Source organism: Enhydra lutris, unplaced genomic scaffold (genome assembly GCF_002288905.1).
Source record: "Enhydra lutris kenyoni isolate GAN:26980312 unplaced genomic scaffold, ASM228890v2 scaffoldscaffold21, whole genome shotgun sequence".
NCBI lineage: Eukaryota > Metazoa > Chordata > Mammalia > Carnivora > Mustelidae > Enhydra > Enhydra lutris.
The window spans coordinates 64,659,867-64,678,036 of NW_019154105.1; the positions used below are offsets into that span (position 1 = coordinate 64,659,867).

Below are 18,170 nucleotides of genomic sequence, written 5' to 3' on the forward strand. Positions count from 1 at the left end.
ATTTTTCCCTCTTTGGGGAAAATCATGCCCAGTGGAGAACCATCGGACCCATCATTCAATAGGTTTGGGTACAGTAAATATTCTCTTTTGTTGCCTTGACATTAGCCCAAGCCAGAGCCCTCAGAATGTGCGAGCACAGTCCAGTATTTCTCCAAGCTCTGACAACCAACAGACCCCCCGAGCCAAAGGCAAAACCACTTGCCACTGAATGAGGGTTTTGATTGCTACCAATTTCTTAAAGCAGTGTCTGAAGGTTCGGCTTCAAATATTTATGGAGTCTATGAAAAGGCCCCAGAGCGTGAGTAGTTCTATTAAATTTATAACTCCAGAGGTGATTTATGGACCTGGGAATTGCTGCAAATGCTTTGCCGAAGCTCTTTGTGGAAAGCCAGGATCCTCGCAGGACTCAGGAGCTCAGAGGGTGGTGGGAGTCCATCATTTTGGGGGACAAGACAGGACGGTCCACCTTCTTCCTGCAGGCACTGTGAGGGGAGCGCTGGCTCGGCAGGGTCTGCAGCCAGGCACACTCCAGGAGCAGGCGTCCACCCTGAGGGCAGGGGCAGCTGGAGGCAAGAGCAGAATGAAATGGTCTCTACGTGTTCATAAAAGCCCCCGATCCCACATTCATCCAGGGAAGAGAGGGCAATGATAGGAACATTATAGGTCACTTTCTGTGCCTCCCACTAGGGCTCCTCCTGCATCTCTCACTTCTTTCCATGACAGTTCAACGAGGCACACCACATCTTCATGGTGCCACGGGGGAGGAGCCCAGGGCTGGGGGGCGGCTCCCACTATGTCATCCAGCAGGCGTCTGCCAAGACAATCGCTTATGGCTGTCCCCATAGAGCAGGTGTCTGTTCTACGGTTTCTGGTTCGCAGGATCGAGAGAGGGTGACCATCCCATCAGAAGGAAATTAGCATCAACGAGATGCCGACCTCATCTACGTAGCTTTGGCATGACTGGCTCAATGCCCAAACCCAAGCCACCCGACCTCAAAACCTCATACTTCCTGGAGCTCCCCCAGCAGCTTCTCAGCCCTTCATGCCCAGCATCATCTTTATCACATGCCATCCTTGCAAATGACAGGAAGGAAGGACCCCCGTGCTCAGCAGTACAAGTCCTACTTCCATCCTTGCTCAGTCCTCCAGCAGACAGACTCGTGGGTCTGTGCCTCACTGGTCAGACAGGCAGAATGGAGCAAACTTCTCCAGTGACCCCAAGGCGGGGAGCAGTGACCAGTGGGCCATGGTGCATGCTCAGCGCCCTCTCAGCATCACCCACGGAAGCTGGCTGAGAGAAAGGCAAAGCAAGAAAGGAGAGGGGGTGAGGGTCACTGAGCACCGCTCTGTGGGCCCTGCCTGAACCAGCCCTTCCCCCACAGCGCTCCCCACCTGGAGGGGCAAGCAGAGAGACTTCCAGGCAGGTCCTCTGTAGAGACAGACCCGGAAGAGCAGCCCACACGGCTGCCAGGGGAGCTTCCCCCAGGAGACAGGCACCCACTGCACACTGAGAAGTAGGAAGCCTTCCTGGAGGAGGTGGTATCTGAGCCAGACTTTGAGGGAAGGAGCAGGATTCTGAAGTGTTAAAAACCGAGGGTCATTCCATGTGGAGTAATGCACACATGGAATGCAAACAGAGACTTAAGGAATCTGGACTTGTCATCATAATAAGAATAGTTTAGACCTTATGAAAACGCAGATTTTGTAGGAAAGGGGCATATAATATTTCATACGGCTCAATCTACAATGGTGAACATTTACCAAGCTCCCGCGATGAGCCAGGTATCATGCTGAGCAACATATATGTATTGATTCATTCAGTCTTGAACCCAGAGAAGTAACTAATATTATTATCCCATTACACAGATGAAGAAACAGAGGCCCAGAGAGGTTAAGTGACTTGCTAGGGCCACACAGTCAATAGGAGACAAAAATCAGTACTGGAGCCCAAGCCACAGGGTGTCTCCCAAGCCCACACTGTTCACAGCCCACACTGTTCACCACTACAGTCTGCTGCTAAACACAGGATGGCTGAAGGGTCTTCAGTGGCCAAGTGACAGGATCACGGTGATGTGACATAGGGACAAATATTTCTTCAATCGCCAAAGGTTTACCAGCCTTCTCGGGATATTTTTGTGTAATTTTAGGTTCCTCGCTGCTTTTTTTTTCTTGGATTTGAGCTCAACCATAAAATAATAGAATCTTGACATGTGATAAATTTAGTTAGTGTCCTTCAAAAATGACCTCATTTTGCTGACAGGTCACTGATCCCCCAGTTTAATTACCTAACAAATGCATTTCCCCCCACAGGAAGCTCTTACCCGGAGCCAGCCCATATCCACGGCTTGCAATCTGCTTCTCTGCAAGGCAGAGGGCTCCGTTCCTCGATGTCCTTTACAACTGAGCAGAACCACGCCTGAACTGGGGGTGTGGGAGGTGACAATGTAGTGCTGGGGGTGAGGGCGAGGGGCCTGTGTGACCCTCCAGAGAAAGAGCCACCCAGCCCCTTTCTCCAATTATTCATGAAGGCTCACCATGGTCAGGTGCTGGGTAAAGCATGGGAACAGAAATGTCACCATCGACATTCTGTCAACTCAAAGCAAAGGCATAAAAATGTCCTGTGGGCTTGAAATTCTGTCCAACCAAGGAAGGGTTTTCATCCAGTGGCATCCCAAGTGTGTGGTGATGACTTTGAAGAAAGTCAAAGAACAATGGAGACTCCTGGAACCATGCGAGTGTTGAGGCATGATTTTCGCCCATTCATTCACCCCATTTCTGCTCTGACTACTTCCTTAAGAGGACCGCTGTCGGTCTCCGGCCAGCACCACCTAGAGCACACCTTGGAGGGGTTTCTCCTCACACTGAACTCCAGACTGGGCTGCACTGGGGGCAGGAGGGACTGCTCCCATCTTCCCAGGGAAGACCCCACTCGATCTGGTCCCACCAGCTCCAGAACCAGCTGCCTGGATAGGACCTCAGATCTGCCACTTGCTAACTGTGTGTCCTGGGGTGAGCTGTTTACCCCCTCTGCTCCTCACCTTTTCTCAAAGGTAAAGGGGGCTAATGCGGATTCCTATTTTGTATGCCCCTTATGAGGACTGGCAAAGCCAGTGCATTCATAGTACATAGTAAGCAAGCATTAAAGAGACAAGAGTGGGGGTTTTCTTTCCCATCGTTGTTCTCATCCACATCATCACTGGGTTCTCCTAGACTCCTCTCTATGCCTTACTTTGTGCTGCAGCCACATTTAATGGCTCACAGTTCCCCCAACCTCTCTATCTTGGTGGGCACTGTTCCCTTTGTCTAGAATGTCTCCCACCTGCTTGGGACAAGCCAGGCCAAAGATCAAAAGTCAGAGTAATTTTCCGAGAAAAAGACCAGAGCTGGAAGAAAGTTTTCATCCTAGGTAATAAACCTGTAGATGAGGAATTTAAAATGAAAGTCACCAGTCAGAAAAAAGAAAAAAGAAAGAAAAGGTTTAAGAAGAAGGTCAGTAACAGTAGCTAGCATTTATTGAATGCTCTTCTTACACCCAGCAGAACAGCGAGCAGAACAGTGTGCACGATTTCGCTGAACTGTCTCAACAATTCCGAGAGAAATACTGTCTCCAGGTTTTATTTTTATTTTTTTAAAGGTTTTATTTATTGGGATGCCTGGGTGGCACAGTCAGTTAAGCATCTGCTTTCGGCTCAGGTCATGATCCCAGGGTCTTGGGATTGAGTCCGGCATTGAGCTCCTTGCTCAGTTGGGAGCCTGCTTCTCCCTCTGTCTGCCTCTATCTCTCTCTGACAAATAAATAAATAAAATCTTTTTTTAAAAAAAGGTTTTACTTACTTGAGAGAGAGAAAGCACAAGTTTGGGGAAGGGGCAGAGGGAGAGTGAGAAGCAGACTCCCCACTGAGCAGAGAGCGGGGCTCCATCCCAGGACCCTGAGATCAAGACCTGAGTCAAAGGCAGATGCTTCACTGACTGAACCACCCAGGTGTCCTTCTCTCCAGGTTTTAGACAAAAAAATTAATAATATCATGGAGGCAGGAGAAAAGCCATAGGAAGGGCCGGTAGAAGGAAACCAATAATAGGCTGAGATAAAATGCTAAGAATAAGATTGGTTGCCTCCTGAGTCATGGCTGGTGTTTTTTTCTTTCCTTTTGAGCATCTCTCTTGTTCAGACACATATTCCGCTCTGCTTCCCTGATTTTGTGCTCATACTAGCAGTAGGCGTATTACCCTCATGTTACAGACGAGGAGGCGGCAACACAGACTCGTTAAGTAATCCGCCCACCATCACACCAAACAACAGCTGGGATTTGAACTCAGGCCTGTCAGACTCCACACCTCACAACTAAAATACGTTTTCTCTGGGAAGAGAGGGCTCCTCTGGCTAGAACTGGTTAAGACATTTTGGACTGAAATTCCAGTAAGTACTGGAAAAGCAGGATGGACTATAACTCAGCATCTATTTAAACCATTCAAGAGCTACCAAGATGGTCAGGACCTGGGGGACTAAAATGGAAAACAAGGAGACAAGCCAGGAGTAGGGGGCATAGCCGTGGAGGCTGTATTTCCCTCCAGGTGAGGGCAGAGCTGGTAGCTGAGAGGCAGAAGGCTAAGTGGAGCTTTTGAGAGCCTCATGGGACTGACAAGGGCCAAGGATGAAAGATGCTGATAAACACTACAGGCTTCTGGTCGGGACCCCCAAAAGGCTATGCTCAAGGAGTAAGAGTGAACAGGAAGGAAAGCAGACCTCGCAAATTCTGAAACTCATCTCTGAACCAGTTGTGACATGAGGAATGGTCTCTGTCCTGGCATCACACCTGTCACAAACAAAAGGAAATCTTTTCTGGAGGAAGACAGTATCAAGCAGAACCTCAAATGATGTCTTTAATTTTTCATACATGATGTCCAGCACTCGATGAAAAATAACCAGGCACAGAACACAGGAGTTGACCAAACCCACAAATTAAAAAAGAAACAATAGACAGAGACTGGGAGGGGAGACCAAGGGGTCTCTCTCTGTGGAGCTGCGCATTTTCCAGCTTTCAACCACATGATGGCTTTTTGGGTATTACTCCATGATAGTTCATTGATCTGTATACTTACAAGTTGAGTCCTTTTCCATATGTGTGTTATATTTTTAATAAAAAAGCTGATCTAAGAAATTGGATGACTGATGTGCTCTCACCTTCAGAGAATGCAGTCGAGCTGTCTGTGCTGGCCACTCAGCCTTGGGAACAGGCCAGGACTCTGAATGCAGAGGTCTTTGGATGAGGACACTGTCCATTTTGGGATTCAGGTGGTATTTCTGAGCTAGAAGAGAGTATTCTCAATTAAGCCTCAATCCAGAAATCTATTCTAAAAGTCAACAAGTCCCTGAGCCTTGGAATAACCTTTCCCAGTCTCTGTCATTCCCAGGTCCCCAAATCCCATGGCAGAGGCCCTCTCGCGTTTCCTCAAACCCTCACATGCTTCATCAATACCCCTCTGATGGTCCCACCATGGTCATGGGTATCCTAGAAAATTGACTGCCTGTCTCAGCTTTCCCTCCCAGCTGTCAGCTCATCCAACACAGGGACCACCACCTCTGCAAGCCGACCCACCTTTGTGAACCCTGCAACACCTAGTGGGGGTCTGGTACATGGCAGCCTTCCAGAAATGCTGAATGCACAGGTAACCCAATCAATCTATCAAATCTCCTTCTTTTAAAGGTGAGGAAGCTGAGCCCAGAAAAGGAAGGACACTGGTGTAAAATAGTGGCAGATACAGGACCAAATGGAATTTATGTCCTTCCAGCTGTGAAAAGAGATGTCCACTCAGACTGCAAGGATAGGAAGGGAAGGTACAGGAGGACAGGCCCAGCCTGACCAGACAAAGACAGAGAAAAGATCTCTCTTTTTGGATCAGGCCCTAGACAGTCCTGAGAAAGGCCCTATCATCCTTCTTTAGAAGATAAGACTCTGGGGCTCAGAGAGCTTAATTAACTCATCCAAGATTACACAGCTGTAAGTACAGTAAGGGAATTGCTAGGTGAGCAGCTGCCTAAAGTCAACACCATCCAGACTTTCTCCTAGTTTCTATTGAGCCCCTGATATGAACATAAACTTAAATCCTTTGACGGCCTCCCTTCCCCCACACTGAGAGCACACTGCACTTAACCAGGGAAATTCTGCCTTCCCCAGGTAGCATCTTAATTTCCCTTTTCATAATAAAAATAACAGAACACAAGCAATCACCCTGTTACCATCTTTCTAAGTAACCACCATTAGAATTTATCTGCTAATGTAAGTTGCCAATCATCCACTCATAAGCCTGTAAGATGTGCTTATCCAGCTTTATCCATGTAACCATCCCAAACATTCCACTCCCTACCTTTTAAAAATATGGAGAATATCATCATTTCTATGGTATCACACGGTGCTTAGTGGCATGATTTTAGTGATCAATATTTTGCAGAGTCTACGGGCTAATTAACAATGCTGGAGAACCCCTCCCCTGACCACCACCAGTTTTTCATTATTAGAAACGCGCCGGCATGAATACACCTGTCCACTGAGCTTTTCCACACAGAGAATTATTCACTTAGGATGAATTTCCAGGAGTGAAACTACAGGGCTGAGGAACTGGGCCACTTCTGCAGAGGTGGTATTTTTCCTCCTGTGTTCCGCTTATATCATGAAGTGAGAACGCAGGGCCAAGTGGGGAAGGAGAGGGGGGAGAAAGCGGGCTCCCATTCTTCAGGGTCCATACTGGACCCTGGCCCACCTGTCAGATCGTCCTGCTGACTTGGACCGTGTCAGAGCACACAGATATTCCTAACTGAATATCGCACTGACCTCTTACAGCAGCTGCCTTCTCGGGCTCAACATCCGGTTGGTGGCTGGACTGGAAGAAAAGACATCTCAGCAGTTATTCTGAACGGCTCAGGAGAAAAAGCCTCACGCAGGTGGCCGTGACTGGAATGAAGCAGGCCACTCACCCCTCCCTGCAGAAAACACATTGTCTGGCCAGATCCACCCGTCCCTCCTCTCCCTGTGACCCACAAAGGAGGAGGATTCGCGCTAAAGGAATACAGGTGCAGGAAAACGATTGCATTTCCTATACCCGAATTAATTCTCCAAACAGAGACTGTGATTAATGTGTTTTAGAAACTGCTGTTGAAAATGGAAAAATGGAGGGCAGCTGGATGGCAGAGTTTCCAAGAAAAATGCTCTTTCTCCAAGAGGTCCCGCCAACACCTTGCACAAACTGATTGCTGAGCTACCCCTTGGGATCCCAGGCTCAGGCGCCCAGAAATTCAGGTCAGGCTTGAACCTGAGTCCCTGCACCACCCCATCGACTGAGTGGTGACCCTCCTGGATCCCATGACCACACGGGGCTGATAAGAGGTGAGGTGGCAATAGCAGCTTGCCTGGTTGGCCTGGCAACCCGACTGGTTCAACAAGATCAGTGCTGGCCTTCAAGGTGGGTCAGATTTCAGACCAGCAGCCCAGAGCGTGCCTCCTTCTGGCTGTTTCTGGTGAACCAGGGGCCCTGCATGCTGTGTCATTGGGATACCTTCTTTCCCCCAATACTGTGTCCACCAAGCAGTCACATAGGCTGGGCCCCGGCCTGAGGACCCCAGCGCTTGCTCTCTCTCTCCCTCTCTTTCTTTGGTGACCTTCTATGTGAGTGTCACGACCTCATTCTAATGTCCCCTGCTTTATGAAGGCTTCCCTGACTCCAGCTGGCAGAGTTCAGCCACTGGCCCCTCCATGTGCTGTGCTGTGACAACTGGGCCATTTGTCCCCTCTAAGGGGGATTGATGAGTCCAGCGACTAATGCCCAAGGGCAGAGACTATGGCTGGACCATAACCCACACCACACTTACTGGAGTCTTCTGTACTGTGCACGCTCGCTGTCTCCTCTTAGCGCTTGGCACTTACACCCCTGGAAACACTGTGTCTTCCAGCACCTTCACTGTTCACACCTCTGTGCCCTCCTGCATGCAGGTCTCCAGGCCTCAAGTGCTTTCACTCTGTCCTTCCAACTATCCCAAACCCTCTATATCCTTCCAAGCCTGACGTGTGTGTCTCCTCCTCCAGGAAGCCTCTTCTCCATCAAGTGTCTCTCCTCTGCTCACTGCCAGTGCTCCAAATGTATGCTTCTCCTTGCTCCCAGTTTTAGAGTGTGTCTCGTTTGATGTAAACTCCTTCAACATGAGAATGAGGTTTCCTTGACCTTCATATCCAGAGCAGCCTCAGACCTGTCCCACTGGCTTCCAGGTGGCACTGTATTCAGCATGTGATCAGGGTTCTAAAGACCCTCCCCTGCTCCCCACTCCTCGTGTTTCCCACCAGCCCGGGGAGGCTGAGAGCCAGGCACTCTCAGGCTGAATCCTGGTTCTGCCTCTTACCAAGCCCATGGTCTTGGCCAAGTTAGTGGAACTCCAGAGCCTTGCTGTGTCCATCTGTAGAATGGACACACTACTATGCCCTGTGTGGGGTTTTGTCAGAATACAGTGAGAATGGATGGCTACTGAATCTTCCACTCACCCGCCCCACTCAGGGTACAAAGATTCACCCTACATGCTCCATTCCCCCTGCCTCTCTCTCCATGAAAACTTTTGGGGGAATGTTCTAAACTTCATAAAAAGCAAAAGCTAAAGAGAAAATAATTGCCTGGATCCTTGGAGGCCCAGGCCTGGGGTCATTGATTTAATGAATTAGGGGAGTTTAGGACTCCAAGTCTCACTGCTTCTTTTTAAGGCGACATCCATTTCTGAAGGCCCATATATAGAGCTCGTTGACAATACCCAGAGGAAAGCAAGCTTCTTCCAGAAGATGGAGGGAAGAGGAATGAGCAGGACAAGAGGAAGGGAAACGAGCAGCTCCCTTGCGCCGGTGACCTCCATCTTCCTGAGGCTGCAGTCCAGATGACGCCCCCCACCCCCCGACTAGCCCCTGTCCACGCCTGCACTTTCAGCTCCGAATTCCAGGCTCCAAAACTGCGAGAGCCCCCACCTATCAGATTCTGTTATAGCTGCCCGAGTTGACTGCGACTTACACACAGCCCCGAGGAAAAGGCACAGGTGCTCAGAGGGCCAAGGCTTCCCATCCATCACCGCCCCACCAGGGTGAAGAAATCAACTCGACAGGTGGTACATACTGACCTGAGGGACCTGCTGCAGGTGTGAGCCCCTCCTCCAAGAGCAGGAGAGTAGACAGACATAGCAATGAACCCCAGCCTGCTGGCCCCACGTGTGACCCTGCCCAGCTCTTTGACTGCCTTGGGCCTTGGTTCCTCACTGATAAAGCAGGCTTTGAGAGGATGAAGTGAGCTAATCCATAGAACATGCTAGTGCCAGGGAGGACTGAGTCTCGGCTCTCATCACCATGCCCAGTGAATAAAGCAGCCCAACCTCCCTTGGACATCTGGGGTCAGGGTGGGTCTCCTTCCCCGGGCAGGGGCCAGACAACCTGAGTCTCCAGGGTCCAGCCCCTCCCAGGGATGTTTCCACAAGGCCACCCCTGGCACATCAGACAGCCCCGCTGCCCAGCCTCAGTGCTCCCTCTGCTCTGGTAAATCCCCCTGAGCCCACCCATGACTCCCCAGCCAGCTGGGCAGGGCTCCCAGGCTGCAAGGCAGGGTCCACAACCAACATCGGGAATTCCACCTGTGTTCTCTGAAATGAGAGTTGGTGTCTGCAAAGCCCACCTCCTGCCCAGCTGCCCAGCAGGAGGAACGGCTACCACCCCCTCAAGGGCCTCGGTGCCCCCCCCGACACAAGGCTCTGCTCAGCTGCCTGGCCCTCAGTTCTCACGGCCCAAGTCACCGGCTGTTGAACTAAATGAGCTGCCACGTGCACAGCCTGCGTGGCACCCACAGCTCAGCCCAGCCCACGTGCCTGTAGCATCTGCCGTCCAGAAGCACAGGGACCTTGCTCCGACACCAACGCTGGCTCCGCGCTCACTCAGAAATGAAGTGCAGGTGACCTCCCACCCACTCCAGTCTCCCACTCCTGCTCCCCTCAGCGCCCAGCACCCACAGCCAGCCTGGAGCACCACCCTTGGGTTCTTAGACACGTCACTGCCTAGAGGCTGCACCCTGGGGGTTGGCCATCCAGCAACACGAGGGACTAATTCCTTGAGGACATGGGATGAGCCCAACCCCAAGCTGTGGCCCAGACCCCCAATAGCGCTTCTGCACCCACTACCCTGCCCTTCCCACAGGCTCGTCACTGCAGTGGTTGGGCCCAGAAGCCCCCTGCTGGGGTCAAATGCCAGCTCAGCTCAGCCAAGCTGCTTCACACCGAGAAGCCCAAGCTAGAAAACTACCCAGAGATGTGTGTCTTTGAGCCAGACTTAGAACCTCTGAGCCTCAGTTTTCCTAACTGGGGAAGGGACAATGAGCCTCCTTCCCTGCAGGAGGACCTCCTGAGTGAGCTCCATAAAGCACGGGGGAAAGTGCCCACGCACCGTAAGGGGTACACGTAAGCGTTCCCCCACCAAGGCCATACAGCTAGGCAGTGGTGGAGCTCCCTGACTCCAGGGCGTGCCCTCTTGACAGCTGCCCACACAAGGACCAGGTTCCTACCCAGTGGGATCCCCTGCATGGGGTGTTTAACAGATTATCTGTCTTCAGGTCAACTCTGGCACATAGGCTGTACTGTTCCCATTTTACAGAAGGCAAAACTGAGGCTCAGAGCATGTAATGGTCTGCCTGCTTCACCATTTCTGCCCAGCACTTGGCACCAGGCCTGAGGCATGGCAGCGGGTGCTAGGTATCTGTGGATTTTGTGGTCTGCACACGAAACAGTGAGGCACCCCACTACCCCACCCAATCATGAAAATGAGGTGTGTTCTTGGAGAGCGGAATTGTAAAGTAACGCAAAATGAATCAGGGCAGATTCAAAGCCACCTCAGAACAGTAGAATCTTCTAACTAGCCATGGCTTTCAACAGGTCTCGGGGAGACACCCTGGCCCAGCGGGAGGCATGTCCAGGCCCTAGGAGCACATCCTTACAGGAAATGAATGACACAGGCTGATGGTACCATTAATTCTCCTTGTTCTCATCCCAGTCTCCAGAAGGAGATTCTGATTGTAAACATTTAATAACTAACAAATGAACAGAGGAATGAATGAATGAAATTCCAGACAACTCCACCATTTCAGGGAAGAAATACATGCTGACATTTTTTTTCATCCATCCATCCATCCAGTACATCAGCCTGCATATGGTTCTAGTTCTCACAGGAAACTGATAAATTAGTGGTCAGGTTTATACATCAGTCTCTATGAATTTGGTCATTGTAAGTCAGCCTATCCGATCCCAGAGAACATTTCAGTTCTAAGTTTCAAAGCAGCCCTTGGAGGGTGGGGCTCCCACCACTATGAGGTCCCTCAGCACATAGCCAGCTGGCCCTCGCATATGACACCTACTACATCCCACACCCTGGAACTCTGCTTTTCCTCCTGCTTTGGTCAACACAGAGACTGTGCCAAGCATCTCAACAAGCCGCTGACTTCTTTCCTCAGCCCTATGCTGGCTCTGAAGAGACTTGAGCATCTGTGCAAAGAGATGAGCACTGGACTGGGAGTCTGGGACTCTGGACTCAAATTCTGGCTCTGAACCAAGTCACCATGTGGCCCTGAGTCTCCAGGACTTTACTTCCTGGGCTGTACGGTGGCTGGCTGGGACGAGGGGGCCTCTGACGGCTGCGGGGCGAACGGAAGGGACAGAGAAGGTGGGACTTGCAGAGCTGGGCTGGGAAGGGCCAAGAAGTGGAGGAACAGAGTTGGTTAAGTTGCCTAGGGGGAGCGTGGAAATCAGGGCCGACTATGTCTACAGCAGGAGCTGCGTTTGTTGGGGGTGTTGCTCGCTGGCCCCCAGGAATGAGGTTGTGTGCCTGCCTGTATATGAGGGGGATGGGGGACAGCCTCAGCTGAGCACCCACTGTACCAGGCACAGAGACCCCAGGTGCTGCTGTTCAGGGCCAGACCTGGGTGAGAACTGGCATCAATGACCATCCACACTGCCTGGGGGCAGCATGACCTTGAGCGAGCCTTCCAACCTTTCTGAACCTCAATTTCCTCTTCAGATGGCGATTAGGAAAGGAGATCCTCATTCAGTTAGCTCCTGATTTCATTCATGTAACAAGTATTCCCTGAGCAGCTTCTCTGGGCCAGACACTACGGAGCCAGAGATGGTTATGAAGTTGCTGACGAAGAGCTGGCAAAGCTCCTACAACAGCAGAGGAAACTCCCTCTGACGTGCCACGGAGGGAAGAGGATGTGGCAACCTCTGTGTTCAGCGGGACCCAGGGAAGGCTCCCTGGACAAGGTCACGCTTGAGCTGTGTCTTGAAGGCTGCGGGACAGACCAGAATCCTGCCGGGGTAAGTGGTGAGTGCTAAGGCCCTGGGGCACACATGAAAGCACCACCTGGTGGAAGAAACAGCCCAGTGCATGCAGGACCCTGAACTGACGCTGTTTGTGTGTCTGTCCCCCCGCCAGGGGCTGTGAGGCCTTTAAGGGTAAGGACACCCAGATCAGCCTCCTGCACCCACTGGGAGCACGGGTGCCATCACGGAGCAGGAGTCTTGGGTGCGTTCTGGGTGGGGTCAGTGGGCAGAGGGAAGGAGGAACAGTTCAGCTCAGGCAGGTGGGCAGGAAGCTCATGGCCCCACAGCTCCCACCAGAAGAGGGACAGCGGTGTCTGTGGAACTACCTCTGGGAGCCCCGAAGCCGGGAAGGTGGCTGCATACTCGGCCAGTGCCACGTCGTCCACCATGCTCTGTGCCATCTCAGAAAGCAGCTGGTCCTCCAGCCCGTGTCTGCGCAGCTCCCGAAGCAGGTGTGTGATCAGGCAGTTCCTCTCCCGGCACTTCTGGACCAGGGAAGCCAGCTTGGCCTGGGAGGGTGGGAGTGGAGACGTAGCCAGGTAGGTCCACCAATGCAGGACACCATCCGGGTCTGAGCCGCTGGGCTGGGCTGGGCTTGGGGCATCACATTCCTGCTCTGCATTCCCCAGCACAGCCTGGGCTCAACCCCCTCCCTGCAATTCCTCCTGTGCCCACAAGCCAGAACCTGCTTTGAAAAAAGTCACCACACTGCTGCGCCCCCTGGGGCTCCCCACTGCTCTCTGGATATGGAGTTCAGGATCAGGGGGTCAAGAGTGTGGACTCTGCCACTAACTGACCAGCTGTGACCAAGCTTCTCTCTAGACCTTGACTTGCTCATCTGTACGATGGGCATCATTTAGGGCACCAGGATAGAAGCGGCTGGTGTCCCTCTCTGCCTGGCTCCCTGCTCCTTCTATCCCAACAGTTGATATTATACTTGTGGGTCTGTCTCCTACGTAGCTTGGGAGCTCCTCGAGGTCAGGGGTCACACTGCCCTGGATCCCTGGGCCATCACTGGGGACAGCATGGCCCTTGGGAAGGATTTATTACATGGATGGTATGAGTGAGTGACCCTCCCACCATGAAATGACCTCCCACATCTGTGCATGTCTGGAGGGGGTGACAGCCTCTTGTCATTCAAGGCTGGCCCCAGGTGAGTCTCTGTCCCTTCTGGTGTGCGCTCTGCTCCATCAGAAGAGGAGGTGATGATGCTTTCCTGCCAGGACTTCCTGCCCTGAGGCTTGGGCACATCCCCCAGGCAGCGGTCTTTAGGCACCCCATACTGGCAAGAAGGCAGGGCAGGAGGGGGCCTGACTTGGAGGCTGGGGTTCTCAGCACCCTTGGGTGGGGCTCCCCAGGTCCCCTGGATCACACCACCCCAAAACATCAGGGTCTCATGCATTTGGCCTGCATCAGCTGAACATAGTAACTGCAGCTCCCCCTACAAGGCCTTGTTCGTGGTGACAGTGACTTTACTGGGCTCTTTTGGGAGGGACCATGTGGCTGAGGGGAGCCTTTGGCATCAGACAGAACTGCATGGGAGGGACCATGTGGCTGAGGGGAGCCTTTGGCATCAGACAGAACTGCATGCAAATCATGGCTCTGCTACCAAGTAGCTCTGTGTGACTATGGGCAGGTCACTTCCCTTGTGAGCCTCAGTTTTCCCCATCTGTAAAGTGGGCTCATGTGCCCCTTTCCTATCATGTTGCTCATAGACCTTAAAATAAACTGTGTGGAGTCCCTGGCATATGGCAGCCTTTGTAGTTTACAAGGGATTATGGTCTTTTTTTAAGTAAAAGGTATAAGGAAATGATTAAAAAAAAAAAAAGAGGGCGGAGCGTGGAAGCTTCACATTTTCATAGGGCGTTAGGGTTGGCGTTTCCACTGCTGACATCCACAGGGTGTCAGAACAAGCTTTGAGTGGGAATGACCGTCACGCCACATCACAACCATAGACCCGAGCCTCTGACAGATGTGGGAGCGCTGGGAGGGAGAAGGGCTTGAAGGATGGCGTGGCTCACATTTCTGCGTTAACATCTAAGGAAACCAAGGACCCAGCATGGGTGGGGCTGGTGAGTCAGTGGGGGCCCGGACCCCCTCTGTACCCGACCCAGAGACTGGACAGAAAAGGGCAGGCCCTCCAGGTCCACTTCCCAAATTCGGGTGCCATATCGAAGGTTTCCAGCAAATGACACATCCGAATGGCAAAGAACATTTGGGCCATGAGGGCTACTTCTGGGAATCTGTCCTAAAGACATGTCTGGCTCTGTGGGGAAAACCCTTCTAAAAAAATGTGTGCATCACGATATTTATATACAAGAATGCAAAAGCGGGTGGGAGAGGGGAGGACGGACAGACGGACCTGACCATGGAGCAAGGGCTCCGGCAGCTTTATGAACTGCAGATCTGGTGTTTCGTTCTCCAGCACGAACAGCTGATTCAGGGCTTGGGGCAGACAAGGACAGCCCTCCTGGATTATTCTCCGGCAGCAAAAGCAGGACACAGACACCACAGATGTGGTGGGATCTCAGACACATGTAAAGTGTACCGGAAGAAAATACACGAAAACTCTAGACTTGAATGGGAATTTGGGGGTGATATTTCTCTTCTTTCCAGTGTGTGTATGTGCTTTTTTTAAAATAATAAAGATGGACTGAAGATCTAGAATGGGGAAAATATGAGCTCTGTTTGTTTAGAAGAGACATTTCATACTGATCTCACAGACATAGTACCTTTAAAGGAGCCACAGCAAAATTGGCCTCGTGTTGCTTTTTCTGAAGCTCATCAAGCTGAAAGAGAACCAACATGTGTGAGAAGGCTGTGCCCCACCCCACCACCGTTTACACCGCCAGCATCTCCCCAGGTGAGCTGGGCTCAGAGAGGTTGACTCTAGTCCCCTCTTTTCCCACATGGGCTTGTCAGTGAGGCACAGGGACCTTTCCCATCCCCGGCTCTGCAAGACCAGAGGAGGAAGGATGCTCTGAGCTCTGCCAGACGGTGGCTGTGGGACCACCTCTGTTGCCTCTTCATTTAGGCAGGAAGCGTTCCCAGATATCCCCTGCAGAAATGCCAGAGTTTTCTTGTACCGTGTTTTTAAACCTCCTGGTATCCGAGCCCAACACCCTGGGTCCCAATCCTGGCTCAGCCCCTCGCTAGAACTGTGACCTTGTACAAATCACTTCTCTATCTGCCTCGGTCTTCTCATCTGTAAAGTGGGGGTAATATTAGCACCTACCCAATGAGTGAGGATTATAGCAAGGACGCTGTGAATCGTTTCCTGTAAAGTGCTTAGAACGCCCACTTAATGCTCACGGAATGTGAACCGTTATTACTGTCTGGCGTGCGCATGTCAGTGAAGCAGCTCTGGACCTTCCAGCCGGGCCCCGCGCCCCGCTGAATGCCAGCGAGTCATCCCCACGGATGCTCGGTGGAGCACAACTGCCCTGCCAAGTCCTGTCTGAATTGCTGACCCACCAAATCCTAAGAGAGAATAAGACAGCTGGTCTCGAAGTCCTTCTCCTTCCGCCTCTTGTTCCCTTCGTAGTCAGAACAAGAAAGCGACACAAATAAAAATCCTTCCTCCTCTTGCCAACCTCTTCTGATCTCTCACGCAGGTCTCAACCCTGCCTATTCACGACCAGAATGCCGACATATGTATACATACATATGAAATGACACTATTCAAATGTTTTATGTCTCAGTTTTGTCACTGAATTTACAGTCCAGGTGTTATTTCTATGCCAACACATACAAACTGATCACGTCCACTTAAAATCTGGCACATTATTTCAGCGTGAGGCTGAAAGGTGACCTATTGAACCCATGTTTTATGAAAGTGTATATTGTTTCTTTGCTTTCCAAACAAGGCTCCATGAACATTCCTATACGGCTCTTTTGGCGTACCTTTTGGAATGTATTCAAAGTGCAAAATGCCAGCTCCAAACAGACAGTTTTCTAGTCAAAAGGCACTCAGTAACATTGGCAGGCTTGCAGTCAACCTCCCGCCTGCGTCGTTTTAGGCAACAGCGTGAATGTTGCTGCGCCCTGTGTGCTGGGGCGTTTGCAATGAAAAAGTGAATGAGAAGAAAATGAAAAAGACAACAGATGTGAGGAAATATTTGCCAGCCACGTATCTAATACGGGACTCGTATCTAGAACATATACAGACTCTTCATCTCAACAACAAAGAAATAAACCATCCAGTTGCAAAATGGACAAAAGAACTGAATGGTCGTTTGTCCAGTGGAAGATAGATGCATGACCAGGAAGCCCGTGAAAAGATGCTCAACACCATCGGCCACTGGAGAAAGGCAAAGCAAAGCACACAGAGCTAGCACCTCATGCCTGCTGAGATGGCCAATACCACACAGAAGGGCGTGAAGGTCCCTGCACTCGTGGAGAATCTGGGGCATCTGTCCATGCTGATGGGCCTGGAGAACAGAGCTATCGAAGACTGACCTCAAGGTTGAAGTGCCCCATTGTCCTATGACAAGAATTTCATCAGAGAATGGAAAGCTAGCAAAAAAGAACCCAATGGCCAGGGTCTAGGGGGAGTGCCTGGGTGGCCCTGTGAGTTAAGTGTCTGACTCTTGATTTTGGCTCAGGTCCTGATCTCAGATCTCAGGGACTGAGCCCCGTGTCAGGCTCTGTGCTCAACAAAGAGTCTGATTCTCCCTTTCCTTCTCCCTATGCCTCACCCCTCCTCCTGCTTGTGCTCTCTCTCTCTTTCAAAAACAAAACAAAACAGGAAAACAGCTAAAATAAAATAAAAATTAGAAAGACCCAAATGGAGGGGCTTCTGGGTGGATCAGTCGGTTAAGCGTCTGCCTTTGGCTCAGGTCATGAACTCGGGGTCCTGGGATCAAGCCCCACATCATGTTCCCTGCTTGGGGGGAGTCGGCTTCTCCCTTTCCCTCTGCTGCTACCCGCCGCCCCCCGCCCCCGCTTGCGCTTTCTCTCTCTCACTCCCTTTCTCAAATAAATAAATACAATCTTTAAAAAAATAGAACCAAATGGAAATTCTAGGACTGTAAAACACAATACCTAAAATTAAGAACAAAAATAATGAGTTTATGAGTAAATCTGACTTCCTGAAGAGTATTCACTGGAAGATGGGTTAGAAAAAAACACCCAAACTGAAGAGCAGAAAGAAAAAAACATTGAAAACTATGAAAAACAGACTACAAAAGATACTAGATATGGTAAAAAGTTCCTGCATATGCAAATGGACGTATATGCTTCACAGATCAGTGACAGGAGAAAAAAGTCCTACTAGCTTCCTTGCTACACAAGGAGGGAACAGCAGGGAACATTCCCTGTTCACTGCCTGGGCTTTGGAAGTGGTATCAGCACTGGGAAGGCTTTCTGTAATATGGATTAAGAACCATCTCGACCCCACTCTGGGCCAGTAATCCCAGTTCTCTGAGCTCTTGCATATAAACAGGAATATATATATATTAATGGTAATAACCACAGATCCAACAACAGGTGAATGAAAGTCACTTCCACCCAATAGATCACTGCACAGGCAAAAAAAAAAAAAAAAAATACTGGGCCCAAGGTTTAGGAGGCAACAGACATGAAACTCTAAGTATAGTGTATCTGATTATACAAAGAACGCATGGGAAAGGAGCCAGAGATGACGTCACAATGTTGATGGTGTGTTTTTCATCCATCAGCTTGTCAAAAACATGGAAGTGATAACATTCTGGGTAACAAGTGTGGGTGAACACATACACTCATTTATTCCTGGCAGAAGCATAAATGAGCACTGACTTTGGAGGGTTACTTGCCC

The 18,170-nt window shown here is 50.8% G+C and overlaps 1 protein-coding gene across 1 annotated transcript in view; it reads right to left on the reverse strand.

Annotated features, from left to right (window-relative positions):
- Window positions 1–406: 406 nt before the first annotated feature.
- LOC111148880 (chromosome unknown C4orf50 homolog) overlaps window positions 407–18,170 on the reverse strand; it is a 44,596-nt gene continuing 26,832 nt past the window's right edge. Inside the window, exons 6-10 of the mRNA XM_022505668.1 lie at window positions 15,109–15,165; window positions 12,703–12,885; window positions 6,831–6,879; window positions 5,183–5,307; window positions 407–547 (exon numbers count right to left, since the gene is read on the reverse strand). Coding sequence (XP_022361376.1) covers window positions 407–547; window positions 5,183–5,307; window positions 6,831–6,879; window positions 12,703–12,885; window positions 15,109–15,165 — 555 coding nt within the window. The remainder of the gene's footprint in view (window positions 548–5,182; window positions 5,308–6,830; window positions 6,880–12,702; window positions 12,886–15,108; window positions 15,166–18,170) is intronic.